At 39.2% G+C, this 18,488-nt stretch overlaps 2 protein-coding genes across 4 annotated transcripts in view; both read left to right on the forward strand.

The window, feature by feature from the left end:
• Positions 1-623: 623 nt before the first annotated feature.
• On the forward strand, positions 624-14,119 carry gaa (alpha glucosidase). Of its 3 annotated transcripts, none has more exons than XM_053611513.1 (20): positions 624-806; positions 1,107-1,696; positions 2,842-2,993; positions 3,144-3,309; positions 3,385-3,481; positions 3,570-3,689; positions 3,779-3,897; positions 4,080-4,211; positions 5,124-5,234; positions 6,602-6,715; positions 7,071-7,155; positions 7,243-7,360; positions 7,483-7,616; positions 8,809-8,960; positions 11,257-11,405; positions 11,577-11,718; positions 11,819-11,917; positions 12,012-12,176; positions 13,452-13,604; positions 13,909-14,119. In XM_053611513.1, the coding sequence occupies exons 2-20, from the start codon at positions 1,163-1,165 to the stop codon at positions 13,972-13,974; spliced, it is 2,808 nt and encodes a 935-aa protein (XP_053467488.1). In that variant the 5' UTR covers positions 624-806; positions 1,107-1,162; the 3' UTR covers positions 13,975-14,119. The 3 variants fall into 3 exon arrangements, with proteins under 3 accessions (XP_053467488.1, XP_053467471.1, XP_053467479.1); XM_053611504.1 differs by lacking the exon at positions 624-806 and adding an exon at positions 953-1,014; XM_053611496.1 differs by lacking the exon at positions 624-806 and having other exon boundaries at positions 929-1,696.
• Positions 14,120-16,737: 2,618 nt separating this feature from the next.
• The window catches only part of tbc1d16 (TBC1 domain family, member 16), a 45,036-nt gene continuing 43,285 nt past the window's right edge, over positions 16,738-18,488 (forward strand). Inside the window, exon 1 of the mRNA XM_053611598.1 lies at positions 16,738-17,508. The gene's annotated coding sequence lies outside the window, so the exon portion shown is untranslated. The remainder of the gene's footprint in view (positions 17,509-18,488) is intronic.

An 18,488-nucleotide genomic window follows, 5' to 3' on the forward strand; every position in this document is an offset into this window, starting at 1 on the left:
AAAAACAACAACAACAGGAAGTAGGCCTATAAATAATGTCAGCTTGGACCTATTGTATTCTGTTGGTGGAGAGATCAGAAATAAAAAGCTCCATGGCTCTAATAAACAGGGTTTTTTTTTTAAATTAAGTCATGTTATTTAACGAAGATACATGTATAATAATTGACACGGTGAAGCTTTCTGTAACGAGAAGTTTATTTAACATTTATGTAAAGGAGCCTCCAGTGTCAGAGTTTTGTAAAAGTCAGTAAGTTGTTCCCTTCTGGAAAGTCTTCAGCTCAGGGACCTTTGTGCTTTCTGATTGTCTGCTTAACTTCATGAGAAATAAAAGCAGATGAGGGAACAACTGTTTAGAGCTGCTATAACATATCTCCTAACAGGAACTAACATGTCTTGTAGAGATTTCACAACACTCAAATGCAACTATAAATGGTTAAAAAGCACGAAGCGTCATGTAATAATAAACTGACATTCTTAACACTTACACTTATAGGTGTGAAGTTATTGAAAATAATCTGCTTTGAGTTGGTACTTTGCTTTAACAGCCTCGTGTTTGATTATTTTCCTTCAACAGCACTCCTTACCGTGTTATAATGCTTTAATATGTAAGGATGTTACACGGTTTAAAGCAGTATGTAGAATTTAAGCGAGCAGATGCTGAGTTTTGTTACCGTGCCCAATTTGGGGATAGATTTATCGCAGACCTGGCAACTCTATTGTACGCTCTGCTATCATGTGCAAAATATTATGTCAAAGTACCCGTTCTCTGTAGGCTTTTTCTGCTCATTTCTCTCATGCACACTTTGGTAAGTCCGTATATTTAGGATAAGTGACTCATTGTAAAGCACTGCAGTGTGTTTTTGCACGCTGTGTTCTGATTGATTTATGTAATGTTTAGATTTGAATACGACCTATTTTTTTTGCGGTAGTTCTCTTTTCAGTTATCCGGAAAGTTTCATAGTATAGCAAGAGATCAGCCGCGGAAATCCCCTGTTTGCCCTCCACAGCTCCTAAGTGAGTGTAGTCCAGCTTCACTAAGCCCCAGCCTAATCGCTCTTCACTGATTGTTTTTCTTTTTTTTTATATGCATTTATATGGGTTCCTAGAAGATCACTTGCTTTCCAAACGTCTGAGAAGCCTGAAGATCTTCTTTGAAATCACCATGATTCAGTTTGGGCTTCCACATTCAACTTATATTCTTTTAACTCTGGCACTATCATGCATACTGATCAGCCAGTTGTATCTTCACCACACATCGACTGTAAGAGTGCCATCATCCCCAGAGTTCACAGCAATAAAAGTGCCAAAGGCCGGAGATCTGTTCAAGAACAACACCAGGAACGTTTCAAATAATCAAAATTCAAGCGAATTACCAAACCACTCCACTGTTGCTGGAAGGAACTGCGGTCTTCCCGTGGAGAAACGGTTCGATTGTGCCCGCGATCGAACCGTTGCTCAGGCGGAGTGTGAGGAACGAGGCTGTTGCTACTTGCCCCTACCCCAGTCTGAGTACAGTGGGCCGCCATGGTGCTTCTACCCTGTGTCATATCCTGGCTACCGAATGGGACCGCTTTCTCCCACACCTAGGGGTCAGTCAGCCACTCTTACTCGCATCACGCCTTCTTACCTGCCCCGAGACATCTCCACTCTGCAGCTGGAAGTGATGGAGGAGGAAGCAGGCCGCTTACACCTTACTGTAAGTAGCTGTGATTAATAGATAAATGCATACACACATACTTAAAGAAGTTATTTATTTATTATTCATTCACAGAGCACAAATGCACTGTACATACCATCCATCCATACCGTTTTCCATACCGCTTCTCCTATGCAGCCTGGAGCCTATCCCAGGGAACTCTGGGTATAAGGTGGGGGACACCCTGGACGAGGTGACAACCCATCACAGCACACAAACACATTCACACACCCATTCACACACTATGGACAATTGTCTACAACGCATGACTTTGACTGGGGGAGGAAACCAGAGCACCCGGAGGAAACCCTCGAAGTACAGAGAGAACACAAACTCAGATGTGGGAATCGAACCCCCAGCCCCGGTGTTGCGATGTAAACATGCTAAAACTGTACATGCATAAGCAGCAAATAGAAATAAAATGGTAAACGAGTAAAAAGCAGCGCTGTAGATGACACAGTTGGTCGTGTTGGTGCCTCACACCTCCAGGGTCTGGGGTTGCTGTCTGTTTTGTATGCTCTTCCTGTGTGTGTATGGTTATTCCGTGTTTCCTTCATCTTCCCAAAAACCTGCTGGTAAGTGGATTATCTTCAAACCTACCTGTCTTTGGACTGGGGGAGGAAACCAGAGTACCGGAAGGAAGCCCCTAAAGCATTGATAACATACAACCTTTGCACACACAGGGTGGAGGCGGGATTTGAACCCCAAACACCGCAGGTGCGTGGCAAACGTGCTAACCAGTGAACCACCATGCCCCCCAAAATATAGACTACTGCGTAAATAAAGCCTACAGAATGAGCACATTCACTCCTTCCATAACTTTATTCCGGTTAAGGTCTTAGTGGACTTAGGTGGCCTGAAGTCCACCACATGTCATGATGTACACACACACATTTTGAGTAACCAGTTCACCTCTGGGCATGTTTTTGGGAGGCTGTAGGGAAACCCGGGAACCTGGGAGGAACCCGGACTGAGGATGTGCAAAACTCTACAGAGACAGTAACCCGAGCTCAGAATCAAACTAGGGACCCTGGAGCTGTGAGGTGGCAACGTTACCCAGTGACTACTCCATTTTCCTGAAAGCTTTAGTCTGAAATGTAGAACAATAACTGGTATAATAATATGATTTTCCCCCCATATAACAGCTGAAGGATCCCTCATCAACTCGATATGAAGTTCCCTTTGTTAGAGTGCCATCCAGTAGACATACAGACATGCAAGACTTCCTCTATGATGTGGACTTTCAGTCAGACCCATTCAGCTTTGTGGTCCGTCGCAGATCAAACGGCCGAGTGCTGTGAGTGTGCTCTACAATTTTAATTGTTTCATTGAGGATGAATCAATAAACCAGTGTTACCTCACGGGCTGGTATGAATAACACTGATTCTGAATTTGTGGAATTCCACATGTACAATGTTCGGGTCTTTTTGTGATATGTGCACATTAGACTGAACACCACTGTAGCACCGCTCCTGTTTGCAGACCAGTACCTGCAACTCTCCACCTCTCTGGCATCTACTTTCATCTCTGGATTTGGGGAGCACTACACACACCTGACGCTGGATCTCAACTGGACCTCTGTCACTCTGTGGAACAGAGATATGGCACCACATGTGGGTACTTCACCGAACGAGCCTCCATTTTAAAAGCGTTCTGGTACCATTATGCTAATATATGACTATTTGCAGAGCAATGCCAACCTTTACGGTTCCCATCCATTCTGCTTAGTTCAGGAGGGTGATGGTCAGGCTTATGGCATCTTCTTTCTTAATAGCAATGCAATGGGTGAGGCAATGGACCCTTTGAAGTTTTAAGTACATTTTTTCACAATATATTCCATGAATTATATGTGTTCTCCTATGTGTCTGTATAGAAGTAGCACTGCAGCCCATGCCAGCACTGACCTGGGTGACCATCGGAGGAATTCTGGACATCTACATCTTCTTAGGCCCTGATCCACAGAGCGTAGTCCGCCAGTACCATGAGGTTATTGGTGTGAAGTGTTTAAATTTCATTTAAGCTGCATTTCAACACACAGAATCCTAGTAAGGGTTTATGACTTTCTTGTAACCTTATCCTAAGGTTATCCCATGATGCCTCCTTATTGGTCTTTGGGGTTCCACCTCTGCCGATGGGGCTACACCTCCACCAATGTGACCAGAGCTGTGGTGCAGCGGATGCAGCAAGCCCATTTTCCTCTCGTATGTAATGTATAGATTTACAAATATGCATTGCAGGATTTCCTTCATTACTTTGCATTGCAGGCACCAAAAAGAAATTGTGTTTATAAGAAAAGTTAGTTAAAACTTACTATTTAAAAATGTTTCAGGAAATATTACAACATCGTTAAACAGAATAACAATTTAAACTGGTGCGCCACTAGGACGTGCAATGGAATGATCTTGATTATGCTGACGAGAAGCGAGTCTTCACCTTTGACCCACAGAGGTTTGGAGACTTGCCTGAGATGGTGCAAGAGTTCCATGAGCAGGGACTGAAGTATGTGCTTATTGTGGTAAGTGGGTTAGTTGCATTTGAATGGAATTTCAATAAATCAGTGATATGGGTTGTATATAGCTTGTCTATATAAGATATGGACTGTTAAAAACACAAGGGTGCATTTAAAGTTGCCTTAAAAGTTATGAAATTATACAACAGTTAGTTCCAGTCCACTAATTTGATTGGTCGAGCAGCATTCCATGAGTATAACCACACTGGGATGTCTCACTGTGTGTATCACTCTGCTGTGTTTGCGACGTAAAATTCCACTTCCTAGTTCGAAATGGTTACTATAGTAGAGTTAGCGATATTATCAGCAGACATGGCAAACAATACTTGTCAGGAATAAAACTTTTGGCGTAAAATATGAAAGCTCGTCAGATGAAGATGAAAAGGAAGAAGGTTAGCACCTTTAAAGTCCCTGTGGAGTGCTTTGAAACACGTAGCATTATTTGATGTCATTTTCACTAAACCAGGAAGTCAGGGCGGAACATATCAAGTGGCTCCGCCCTCTTTTTAAAAAGCTAATAGTGTTTATCTTAGCTCACTGCCAGGAAACTCAACTGTTGGGGCAGGACACTTCAGATTCTAGTAAGCATTTGATTGGACAGAAGATCTGATGAGAAGAAGAAGTGCAGAGTGATGTCATCAAAATAGTTGATTAATGGTGGTAGAGAGAGAACGTACATTTTTAATGCATATATCTTCTAAATATGAATTTTGGCATTGTTTTGGAGCACACTAGCTTATAGATTACCTTGAAGCTAAAAGTACTAAAAGGCACAAAACTTCCATTTTGACTTCATGGGGACTTTAACAGGGATGTACAAATCAGTGTGGGTTCCAAGACTCCCTTTCTGCAGTCTGCTCTTGATAGGTAGTGTGTATATAAATACAGTCATAACAGCAGCCTGTGGTTCTGTTTTAGGATCCAGGCATCAGTAGTACGAGTCCTCCAGGTTCATACAAACCTTTTGATGATGGACAGCAGCGGGGTGTTTTCATCAAAAACCTGACAGGACAAACACTTATTGGGAAGGTGGGTGCTTCTTCGAACTTAAAGAGAAGGAAGAGAATTTCAAGCGTGAAATTAGAAAAAAAATTAATTGAAAAAATAGACTTAATAATCTCATCATAGTTTTATTGTAATCTAATTTACAAAAAATTATATGATAACATTTCAGTTTTTGCAGTGTCCCTGTGACAGTTTGTAAACAGCACCCTAACTAACAATTTTAGGTTAGCAGACCATTTTATGAATGGTCTTTCTTTTATGAGTTCTAGGAACGTTTGGTTCCAGAAAACATTTTTATACGCTTGTAGATTTACCTCCAACATTGACACAACATTTATCTTAGATTATACTACATTGCTGATTATACCACAAATCTGATTGGTCAGAAGGTATTGGTTCATTTTCTATAGCGGCAGCTCTGACAGTAGTTCTGCCTATATATATATATATATATATATATATATATATATATATATATATATATATATATATGAGGAATATTATTTACCAGTTTTTGGAAGGAGTATCCAGTGTCAGAGCTTTGTAACAGAGGCAGAGTCTTCAGGACAAAGGTTATTATGATTTGTCTATAACATGACTTATGAATGTTTATAAGAAACAAATGCAGCCAGAGAGTAGAAGAGAGTGACCTGGTGAGGAAACAGTTGTTTACTCTATATCTGTTATAGCATAATTGGACAACATTAAATATAACTATAAATAGATAAAACATACAACATGTCATTCTTTAAGGTCTTAATAAACATACGTAACAATGTAATCATTGGTGAATTGCTGTGGTATAAGAGAAATAATTGGTAGCTCTGTGGTTAAGGTGTTGGTCTACTGCTCAGAAGGTCATGAGATCAAATCTCAGCACCACCCAGCTGCCATTGTTTGGCCCTTAACCCTCATTTGCTCAGCTGTATGAGTGAGATAAATGTAAGTCACTATGGATAAGGGCATCTGCCAAATACTGTAAATGAATAAAATACTTCATAACATGTTGTTATAACATATAATATTAACATAGCTTTGCGTCAGGACTGCAGCACACCCCATGGTGTTTTATTCCTGTTAACGTTAACATTGCAGTCTAATCTATTTAAACATGTTGAATACTTATTGAACATTTTAATAAAGTTCTCTATTAGCTAGGATTTAGGGGGGCATGGTGGCTTAGTAGTTAGCACGTTTGCCTTGCACCTCTGGGGTTGCCTCAACCTTGTGTAGGATAAGCGGTATGGAAAGTGGATGGATGGATTAGCTGGGATTTATTTCAACATTTTGATTTACTGCACCAGAATGTATTTGATATTTCAGGCTTAACATGCTTTTATGTGTATTTATGTGTTTGTGTGTGTGTGTGTGTGTGTGTGTGTGTGTATCAGGTATGGCCTGGACCAACAGCATTCCCAGACTTCACTAATCCAGATACAGTGAGCTGGTGGGAAGAGTGCATCAGAGACTTCCATGCCAATGTGTCACTTGATGGCCTCTGGATAGTGAGTCTGAATACACTATTTCATTACAGTTACATTTATATAGCGCTTTTCGAGACACTCAAAGCGCTTTATATACTATGGGGGAGAAATCTCCTCAACCACCACTAGTGTGTAGCATCCACCTGGATGATGCGACGGCAGTCATGGTGTGCCAGAACGACCACCACACACCAGCTATTAGTGGAGAGGAGAGAGTGTCTATTTTTCTCCTTAACCATGGAGTTATTCGTGTATCTGGATTGACTGAAAGTGTTAATAAGGCTAAAGTGTAATGTGGTAGCACTCCATGTTGTTTGCAGTCTGTCTTCCTGTCATTAGCTACTCATTTGCTGTAACTGTCACACTATGTCAACAGGATATGAATGAACCTGCTAGTTTTGTTCAGGGTTCGGTGCATGGATGCCCAAACACAGACCTAGAGAGTCCACCTTATACTCCAGGTCATCAGGTTTTTTTGTACTTAACACATCTTCATTTAAAAAGTATCCCACTATGGCTTGTATAAGGACACATTTCTGCTTTCACAGATGTTATAGGAGGTCAGTTAAACTCGGGCACTCTGTGTATGAACAGTCAACAAGCGTTGTCTTCTCATTACAACCTACACAACCTGTATGGACTGACTGAGGCTATTGCCACCTACAGGTCAGACATGGTATTAATTGTCTTATTGACATTATTATCAATACTTGTCAAGGAGATCAAATTTAATTTGTAGCTTGTGTCTGGTTAATCGATTGTCTTGTCTTTTTCTGGCACTTACTCAGCGCGTTGCTGAAAGCGAGAGGCTCTCGGCCGTTCGTGCTGTCCCGCTCCTCTTTCCCAGGACTGGGCCGTTTCTCAGGTCACTGGACAGGAGATGTGCGTAGTGACTGGGAGCAACTTCGATACTCTATCCCCGGTGAGGAAGAATGAAAAGCTGTAGACTACTGTCCTCTACTGTAATGGTGTATGATAATATGACAGAAATACAGTTGAGTGCAAAACGTGGACTTTTGGCTCACCTACATTTTATTTTCGGCTTCCAGGAGTTATTTTTATTTGAGGATAAATTGTAAAAAAAAAAAAAAAAATCCAGGTGATCAGGTGATGTAAAAAATCTAATTTTTTTTTATCCTAGTCAAACCTTTGCAAACATTTGCACCAAACTGTATCATACCATAATATTGAACTGACAATACACAATATGCTTTTGAATGCTCGATTCTGATTGGTCAGAATGGTATCGATTCTTTTTCTATAACAGGATAGCTCTGAGAGTGGTACGCGGTTCAAGTAACAGGTTTTTATTAATACGCAGTTGTTCATGTTGTGAAATTTTCTACAGGGAAATGTTAGCTTTTTTGGAAGGAGTCTCCAGTGTCAGCACTTTATAACGGGCAGATGCAAAGCTGTTTTCTGACACAGGAAAGTCTTCAGGATGTAGGGCTTTGTGTTTTTTTGGTAACTTAAGCTTCTTGTTAACTCTAAAAGAAAGAAAAAAAGAGGCTGGTGATGGATAACAGGAACAAACTTTTTTCATGGACATTTTACAATGTTAAGTGTAACTATAAATGGATAAAAAGTATGATGAATTGTTTTTTCTCATTGTTATCATGATTTTTTTTGTGGTATAAAAGGAATAAAACAATAAAATAATTGATATTCAATTGTTAATTGAATAAAAATACTGTTATAGGAAAAGAATCAACTTTATTGCACCACCTTGTCATTGATCATTTTCCTATAAAAGCATATTTATTCCTTGCTTAATGTTAAGTATTAACATTATTACATAATTTTAATTATTTATTATAAATCAATTATTTAACTTGAAAAAGGAGGAACATTCCCTACTGTACAGTTTCTTGCTTTCCCTGCTTCTACGTAAGTAATTATCAGCCATCTCAAAATGATGAAAGTCTTTACATGTTACTTTTTTAAAAAGCATTTATGATGTCTAATCTGAGTCTAATCTGAGTCTCATCTCATGTTCTCTGGCTTTTTGACTCATACTTGAAGTGAGAGTTTAAGATTGTTGAACTGAGAAAAGTTGTGAGTATTGAGTATATTTGAAGCTGTCTGTGGTTTGTGGGTGTGTGTGTGTGTTGTAGCTGTGCTGCTGTTCGGGCTGTATGGGGTTCCTCTGGTTGGGGCAGATGTGTGTGGATTCGAAGGCGACACTAACGAGGAGCTGTGTGTGCGCTGGACTCAGCTGGGTGCCTTCTATCCATTCATGAGGAACCACAATGATAGACCTAATGCTGTGAGATAAAAAACACAACCCCACAAGACACCAACACATAAAATGAACTTATTCCAGGTTGACCTTTGGTACATTGTTTTAAGTCACGACTATGTAACTGTATCCTGACTATAATATACTGTATACTGTGTTGTATTATAGATGTGGAAACTGTAACCCATGCCTGTGTGACGTCTGACTTGAAATGAAACGTCTGACTAGGAAATGAAAACATTTGTAGTAACCAAAAATATAGTAACCAAAAACTAAAAATCTTAATTAATAATAACACTTTATAAGAGTTGATCTTAAAATGTGTAAACATGAGACCTAGTGTAATTGGACTAGCATGGCTAAGCCCTCTCTTGTTCTGCCATAAAAACATGGCTTACAGTACGTTGTCTTGTTTACTGTTAACAAATGGCTTAAAGTGGATTGTTTTTGACTTTTGACCTTTTTTTTTTACTTTAAAAAGCATTCGTAAGTGAAAATACACAGAAGAATATGAAATAGTGAGGCTAGGTCTGATTTTTTTCCAGCCTGGACTGAAGTTTAAGGCGGAATATCTTTGACAGTCGTGTCAGGTGATTAAACAGAGATAGACACTTCAACATCAGCAGTGATTGAGAAGGGGCATGTGGAATACGATAGTGAGTGTAGTAGACAGGTATTTTCTCAATCAGTGATTTTTTTTTTTAAATGGCTTTGGAGAACGTAGAAGTAAATAAACTAAGGAGACATCGTACAGGGGGCATGGGGGCTTAGTGGTTAGCATATTTGCCTCACACCTCCAGGGTTGGGGGTTCGAATCTTGCCTCCACCATGTGTGCGCAGCGTTTGCATGTTCTGCCCATGTTTCGGGGGTTTCCTCCGGGTACTCCGGTTTCCTCACTCAGTCCAAAGACATGAATTGTAGGCTGCTTAGCATTTCTAAAATATCCGTAGTGTGTGAATGTGTGTGTGATTGTGGCCTGCAATGGGGTGGCACCCTGTCCAGGGTGTCCCCTGCCTTGTGTCCTGAGTTCTCCAGGCTACCCCCCACAACCTTGTGTAGGATAAGAGGTATGGAAAATGGATGGAATGGATGGATATTAGAGATGCACCGATACTAAATTTCTCAGCCGATACCGATAACTGATTATTCAGAGTGATATCGGCCGATAGCAATAACCGATCCCGATAGTTCTGCCTTTTATGCCATCTTATAAATTAATAATAATAAATTCCACAATTCTGAAAGAAATGCAAATAAAAACTTGATTCTCTCCATTTCAGCAAGTTGTTTCACAGTAACTGGTCTCATAAACAGAAAACACATTACTCTAATTAACATTAACAAATGAACTCAATTCTGAAGATTAAATTAAGATTTCTTAACTTATTGAATGTTATTAATTCATATGAACATTGAATTCTAAAAAACCTCCTGTTAGGCTTCACATTCACTCACCACAAACAAAAGCATTTCTACTTCATCACTGAACATCAAACTGGTAAAATGTAATATAAACTTTTTTTTATACTTTATCATTAACTGGATATGTAATACACTACTCCATCCATCCATCCATCCATCTTCTACCGCTTACCCCTTCTTCAGGGTCACGGGGGAACCTGGAGCCAATCCCAGGGAGCATCGGGCACAAGGCAGGGTACACCCTGGATGGGGTGCCAGTCCATCGCAGGGTAATACACTACTCTACAAATATATTTTTCTGTGCAATATATATTTTTTTGTTAACTCACCTTCATTTAAATCTTTCAACGGTGTACTGGTGCTTTCATTCAGCTCAAGCAGCGCGGCAAAAAAAAAAGAAAAAAAGACGCTTTACTGCTGCAGCGTCCGGTGTAAAATGTTATCAGTGCGGAGCTTACAGAGATTACAAACTGCAGTTTTGTCGTCATTCCACACAAGAGACATCATCTTTACACACAGCACGAAATTGATATTTTCCTGCCCTTTTTTGATTGACAGTTTATAATCAGCCCTGATCATCGGATGTTATTAAACTATCAGCCGATAGAAAAATTGCCTTTAATAATAATCGGTATCGGCCGATACATCGGTGCATCTCTAATGGATATTGTCTGAACATGGCAAGCAGAGAATTTGTATTTAAAAAGTTAAAAGAAGCAATCATCAGTAGTGTTGTCTTTCAGTGAGTATATGTTCCTGTGTGTATGGGTAATCTTGTATGCCTGTAATTAAGCCCTGTGCTATAAGGCTCAACCATAGTCGAATTCTTTATCCCTCCCATTCTGTTATAAACCATCTATGTACTATGTACTTATTGTTTTATGTTTTTGTGTAACCTAGCCCCAGGAGCCTTATGTATTTGGACAGCAGGCCCAGGCAGCCATGAGGAATGTGCTGATGCTCAGATATGCTCTTCTACCCTACCTGTACACACTTTTCCACCATGCACACACCTCAGCCAGCACTGTAGCAAGACCCCTCTTTATGGAGTATGAAGCTCAGTTCCTAAATCAATAACATTTAGTAAAATCGCACAAAGTGAAACGTTTTTCAAGCAATTTTGTTAAATCAAGAGAACGTATTTACTAGCGTGTTAGTTTAGACTGACATGAGAGCAGGCCATCATTTATTTCTTCTAATTGCCTTCTGCTTCTTCCCAGGTTCCCATCTGATCCAAACTGTCTGATGATAGATAGGCAGTTCCTGTGGGGGAGTTCTCTGCTCATCAGTCCAGTCCTAGATCAGGGAGTTGTGGATTTGGCGGCGTATCTCCCCCCTGCGATGTGGTATAGTCTGCACAATGTAAACCCCATTCTAATGCTCATATGTTTTTGCATATATCACATCTCTAATCCATAGTAGGATCACTCATGACCTCATCTCATCCTGTGTTATACTGCAGGGCCAACCTTACAACAGCAAGGGCCAGTACCTGCTCCTTCCGGCTCCACTAGATACCATCAATGTCCATGTGAGAGGGGGCTATATTATTCCACAACAGGTACTTCAGTCCACATGTTGTTAAAACATGAGCTCTGTTAGCATCATACATGTTTCCTTCATATGTAGTCATCATTATCTGCACATTTGTTCAGGTGCCTGCATTGACGACCTCAGCCTCACGCAGTAACCCCTTCGTCCTGACGGTGGCACTCTGCTCACAGGGCCAGGCCAAAGGGGAGCTGTTCTGGGACGACGGGGACAGCCTAGACACATTTGAGCGTGGAGATTACTCATATGTTAGCTTCATGGCAGAACAGGTAGGGCTGTTTTTAAATTTGAAATGATACGTTATTTACATCATGAATTTAGGGGTTTGGGCACAGAAGAACGTTGTGAGTTCAATTCCTTGAATTGCGAGGAAGCCACTGTTTAAAGCATCTACCAAGTAATAAATGTAAAACATTGGGGCTGTCAAAGTTAACGCGTTAATGCAGTCCATTATTATTAGCATTATCTTTTCAACCACGTTAATGCAGTTAATCTCATCAATCGATCTCATTTGAACTTCTAGACCAGGGGTCCTCCAAATTGTTTACAGCTAGGGACCCCTTTAACTGTAAACAACAAACTCACGAACCCCCTCAGTAAGGTTTTATTAATTGTACAATACTAGAGAATCAAATAATTAATCTAATAATTAATCTCTGAACCTTCCAAACATTCCACTCCTATTTTTATTAATATTGTCATTAGTTTCCAGTTAACATTATTTATACGCACTACCTGTACTATTCAAAAAGCAGGTTTATTAATAATAAATAAAATATAACAGTTGACAACAGCAAACAATGACTAGTCATGATTAACTATTTGAAATATAAACACATTTCAATTTTGTTATTAATAAATATAATCATTTTTCCTACACTATTTTCTTAACATCAAATTTCAGTGAAGTGTTGGTAAAAGTGAGTAAAAGGAACAGTTTTATGAGCATTTCATATAATCTAATTAAAGTGTAATTTACCTATATTTTTGTATCTATCATATGACTACGTACGGTTAAGTGCAATCTATTGTACACCATTAGGACGAAATGAAAAAGATAACAAGAAGACCTACACATTCATACATTTCAAAACTAACGAACAGGGTAAAACCATATTAATAGGTTGGGTTTTTTTTTTAACTCAGTTAGAATATCATAAAAAATTTGTCTAATAACCTGTATGCTCACCATTTAGACCTGCCTCCAACCTCTTTCTTATCCTCTGAACAGTTTTTCGGATCTTTTTAGTTGTAATATTTGCCATCATTGTGATAACTACCACATTTTTGGCCAATTTTGCACACTGTTCTTCACATAGCTTCACATAGCTTAATGGGTAGCATGTTTGCCTCGCACATCAGATTAATTAGAGCAACACATGAAAACAAACCAAATGAAAAAGGACATATACCTCTTGTGGTTTGTTCTTGTTCTCGTGTTCGTTATATTTGCTGGAACTAGATCATTTCATTATTTAATGCCAAATACATGTGGTTAATCATGATTGTTGATAGGAGCACTAACTTATGGTTTATGACTTTAGTCACAGCTGGTGGGTGAGCCATTAAAACTGAATGGAGCTCTGGATGGTTTAGTTGTGGGAGAGGTGCGTGTGTTTGGAGTGCCAACTCCTCCTACAGGAGTGTGGGCTAATGGGAAACAAGTGAGGGATTTCTCTTACACCACAGACACCAAGGTAAAGCATCTACAGTACATCAATAAATTAGTATGAAGGAGGAGTAATTCAGATTTGTACTACAGTACCACTCATATTGATGTAATGGACAATGAGGAAAAACCTGAGACATAATATCGGTTAGCATGTTAGTGTTATTTGACATTTCTAAAATATCTCATTTTGAGGTGTCTTTAATGTATGTTTTAACTATAAAATATGTTTCCTAAATCAGGCCTTTTCTATTGTAGACTCTTGCTGATAGTTTACAAAGTATGGTTAAACTCACATATCTATATTAATGTTTGATTTTGTATATGTGTAGGTTCTTACAGTGTCGAATCTGGCCCTGCTGATATCAGAAACGTTCACGGTGCAGTGGAGTTTATGAAATTTCTGCTGTTCTCTCATTACTGGATAATGGAATAACTACTAATGTAACTGTAATGATGAGAATGCCACATGTCATATGTCAACTGCACTGGATGTTTTGCAGTTCAGTTTTTTTATATATATATACTCAATAAACTTTACATACATTATTACAGTGTGTATTCTATTTGACGTTTTGAATTGAGCCAGATGATTTTTTATCCACAAAATGCATTACGGTAAAGCTGATTAAAACAGAATCAAGCTAGTGTGTGTGTGTGTGTGTGTGTGTGTGTGTATATATATATATATATATATATATATATATATATATATATGTGTGTATATATATATATATATATATATATATATATATATATATATATATATATATATTATGTGCGATGGGTTTGGGTGAATACATTTTAAGTTCTGATGGCTTTTAATATCAGCATTGATTGATTTGTCGGAGACTGACCACAACATGAGAGCATAGAGTGACAATGATCCCTGAAAATGGCTTAAAACGGACATAGTAAATCTCTATTGTCACATTTATATGAAATATTAATGATAAAGTACTCACAACTGAGTGCTCAAAAACTGTAACTAGTGCTGTGGATGAAGAATCCAAATACACAATATACTGTACCTTCCTTATATTTCTCTCCCTTTACTTTTGGAAGATCTCAAAAATGTGTATTATTTAGTGATTTGCTGAGATAAACAACTTGCACACTCTATATCATCCAGTTTAAGCATGACAAACTGCACTGCTGTTTAAATGACTCAGAACAGTCCTCTTTTTGAATAATGATAAATGTACATGTTTAAATTCCATTGTATCTGGAAAAATGTGAGCTTACAAAAGTCAAATTTGCTTGTACCCAGGATCTCAATCAAATGAAGCAAACTGAGATTCTCAAACTATAATACTAATTTGATTTTCTTTTAGGATTTTCTTTGATGTCAGCAAATTCTGAAAATTAGAGTCAGTGGCATTCTGTTGGTTTTATCTCTGCTTCAGCTCATCATCTCCGTCTCAGTGTATAACTGCATGGTCGGTGTGAAACATATCTATATCATTTTTATATGTATGTTTGAATTTTTGCTCAGAATATTTGCAAAGTGAATTGTGGTTGACTGGCTACGCTAAATTGTCCTATGTGTGAATGTGTGTGTGCGCATGGTGTCCTATGATGGACAGGCATCCCATCCAGGATGTTTTCCCACCTCGTGCCGAATGTTCCCAGGATAAGATCGTAACCAGGATACAGCGGTTATGAAGATGCATGGATGAATATTTAAAAATGACACTTAGTTCAGACAAGCTAGAATTGTCTGTGGCCTCTGAATGGGAGGGCTGACATTACGCTCTATCTCTTACTCTCCTGTCAATCATAGCAACACTAGCCAATCGTGGCTGTCTCTGAGTATGTGAAAGAGAGATAGAGCGTTCCTCCAAGTATGTTACCCTGCCCTGTGACTCAGTTCGAAAAGATGCATTTGGCTAGCTTCATGTGACTTGGAGAAAGCATGTGTTACTTGTGAGCATGTGAGCCTCCCCCCTCCCCCTATATTATGACCAAATTGGATTTTAAATCTAAACATCTTTAAATCAGGGGCATGGTGGCTTTATGATTAGCACATTTGCCTCACACCTCCAAGGTTGGGGGGTTCAAATCCTCCCTTCGCCCTGTGTGCATGAGTTTGCATGCTTTCCCCATGCTTTGGGGGGTTCTTCCCCCCAGTCCAAAGACATGCATTATAGGCTGATTGGCATTTCCAAATTGTCTTTGTTGTGTGAATGTGTGTGCGATTGTGCCCTGTGATGGATTGGCACCCTGTCCAGGGTGTCCCCCGCCTTGTGCCCCGAGTTCCCTGGGGTAGGGTCCAGGCTCCCCTGTGATCCTGTGTATGATAAGCAGTATGGAAAATTGATGGATGGATGGACATCTTTAAATCTAAAATCATAAACCATTTGCTGTAGGCACTTAAAAGACACTGATTTGGGGTAACCACTGTACCCCTCAGCGGAAATGAGTATTTCTTTATAATTCCTTGTTTAAAATAAGTGTCAAAAACTGAAATACATCCACAAATTGATGGATGGATGTCCATGTAGGGCGTAGAAACTATTATTTCACACAACATACGATGCACTGAGTCAAACCCAAACCTTTATTTGAATATTTGAATTACAGAGGCATTAAATGTATCAGCATAGTGAGATTACAGTACTTTACTAAGGAAGATACTGCCATGGAGTACAGCAAAGAGACAGACTACCTGAGACACTGGCTATTTATACTGGGAAAGGTTTATCCCTGACGCAAGAACCATGACCTTGACCCTTTCGTGAATTTCTAAGGAAGAAGGGGTAACTTTGGGCAGCATAGTGAAGAGTGGTGGAGAAACAGCATTGCACAATGTATGAGGAGAAAAGATTCCTGTGGAAAAAAACAATAGAAACCATCACAGAAATTCTAATGGTTTCCACTACAAACACCATTACAAACCATCAGCTGTTAACCATTAAAACCACTACCATTATTGGTCCTTAATGGTATACACTAGACATGCCACCAGTAGAAGTCAACAAATTACCAGTAAAGACCTATAGGGACCATTACAGTTTCTATTAAAACCAATAGAATTCCCATTATAACCATTACACATTCACTGAGGGTTTCTATTTTCTTCAGCAGGAAAAAGCCCTATTCTATCATTAATAATACCATGATTAGCAATTAATGATATTATTCAGTTTGCTTAAAATTTTGATATACACCATGCACCACATGTATACACATAGAAGGGGTAAAGAGGATTTGAAGACGAAGATGAAGCTGCTCTGTCGCGGTGCTGTTGCTGCTGATGATAATAATGATGATGATGATGATAATGATGATGATGATGAGTGACGCGTTCAGTCGGGATGAATTCGACCAACCACACACACCTGCAAACTGTGACCTCTAAACGTCACGGCCGGTTCAATAGCGGGAATTTATTATTATTTTTAAATATTACATTAAATTTTAACATAATTTTTTTTCTTGTTCGCAGCTCTATATTTTCTTGCAAATAAACCTCCGTAGTTAAAAAATATATGATAAAACAAAACCTGCAGTTTTCAGAGGAAGCGGGTTGTTTTTCCGGAAGTGGCGGAATTTTAAGGGATTGGCCTTCAGTGTAGTACAGTGTAGGTTGCCAAATTGGGTGCAGTTCCCCCTGCATGGCTGGGTTTTCTTTTCACATTGGAGCAATTATAAACGCTCCGGACTGGCGGGTACAAGTTTATGCATGTTAACTTTGGGATTTTTTGTGAGCTGTCCGGGTTTTGACCAGTGTTTGTGTTAGAAATAGGCAATCCCAATCTGGCAACCCTGACAGCAGTCAGCAATGTGCCAGCTGAAGTCCTGTGAATAAACACACGCACTCCGGAGCGTGCAGGAACATTTATCCCAGTCCTGTGAATGTCATTCAGCTGACGTGGACGAGTAGCGGGATGGACGAGCGCTGAATATCGTCATTTCCTTACGGACTGAAGGTGAGGCTTGGACGCTGATTGTTTGTACTTTTTTTTTTGACCGTTTGAAGGCGACACTAGACAGCGTCCCATACGGTGGCAGCCTGTGATGATGTGTCTGCTTTTATTACATGACCGTCTAATGATGCTGCGCTTTCATAACCTAAGTGATGCTGCTGCACCTCGACACGGGACAGAATACCTGCAGGTTTGACCTCAAATGATATAAAATCATATAAAAATGTCCGAGCATCATATACATCTGATCAGGCCTAACGACCTCCAGCCCACATCTTGCAGTCAGAGGCGGATGGAGTGAATAACTGCACCATTTATTCCCCTTATAACTATACAAGAGTATATTTTTAACTACTGATTATAAGATTTTCTAAACTCATAGATCTATTCCTGGCTCAAAAATCCATGTAGGACTTGCTCTAAACTCTGTGCACATCTTTGCTTGTCATGTCATTTCTATACACTTCATACTGGTCAGTAGGATCAAAGCCATCTAAGTGTCCGAGTCTGATAAGAAGGTACGGTGTGTGTGTGTGTGAGAGAGAGAGAGAGAGAGAGAGAGAGAGAGAAATATGGCAATGTCCCAGAGGTGATGACAGTAATGCATGACATGAGCAAAGCCATGTGCTTCACCACTGAGGCCTTTATTAATTTTTACAGGGTTTTAAAACGGGGTTTTAGTTTCATGGTACTGAACTATTGGTAATCTATTTGTACTAGCATAAGGATTATGTTTTTGAAGATGACAAAGCACTCCATGGATAAAGGTGTCTGCAAAATCCTGTAAATGTAATTATTATTATTATTATTATTATTATTATTATTATTATTACAATGCCAATTTCAAAAAAGTTAAGATGCTGTGTAAAATGTAAAAACAAACAAACAACCAGAATGCAGTGATTTGCAAATCTCATAAACCTGTATTTATTCACAATAGAACATAGAAAACATGTCAGATGTTTAAACTAAGGAAATGTACC

This window comes from Ictalurus furcatus, chromosome 2, assembly GCF_023375685.1.
Source record: "Ictalurus furcatus strain D&B chromosome 2, Billie_1.0, whole genome shotgun sequence".
NCBI lineage: Eukaryota > Metazoa > Chordata > Actinopteri > Siluriformes > Ictaluridae > Ictalurus > Ictalurus furcatus.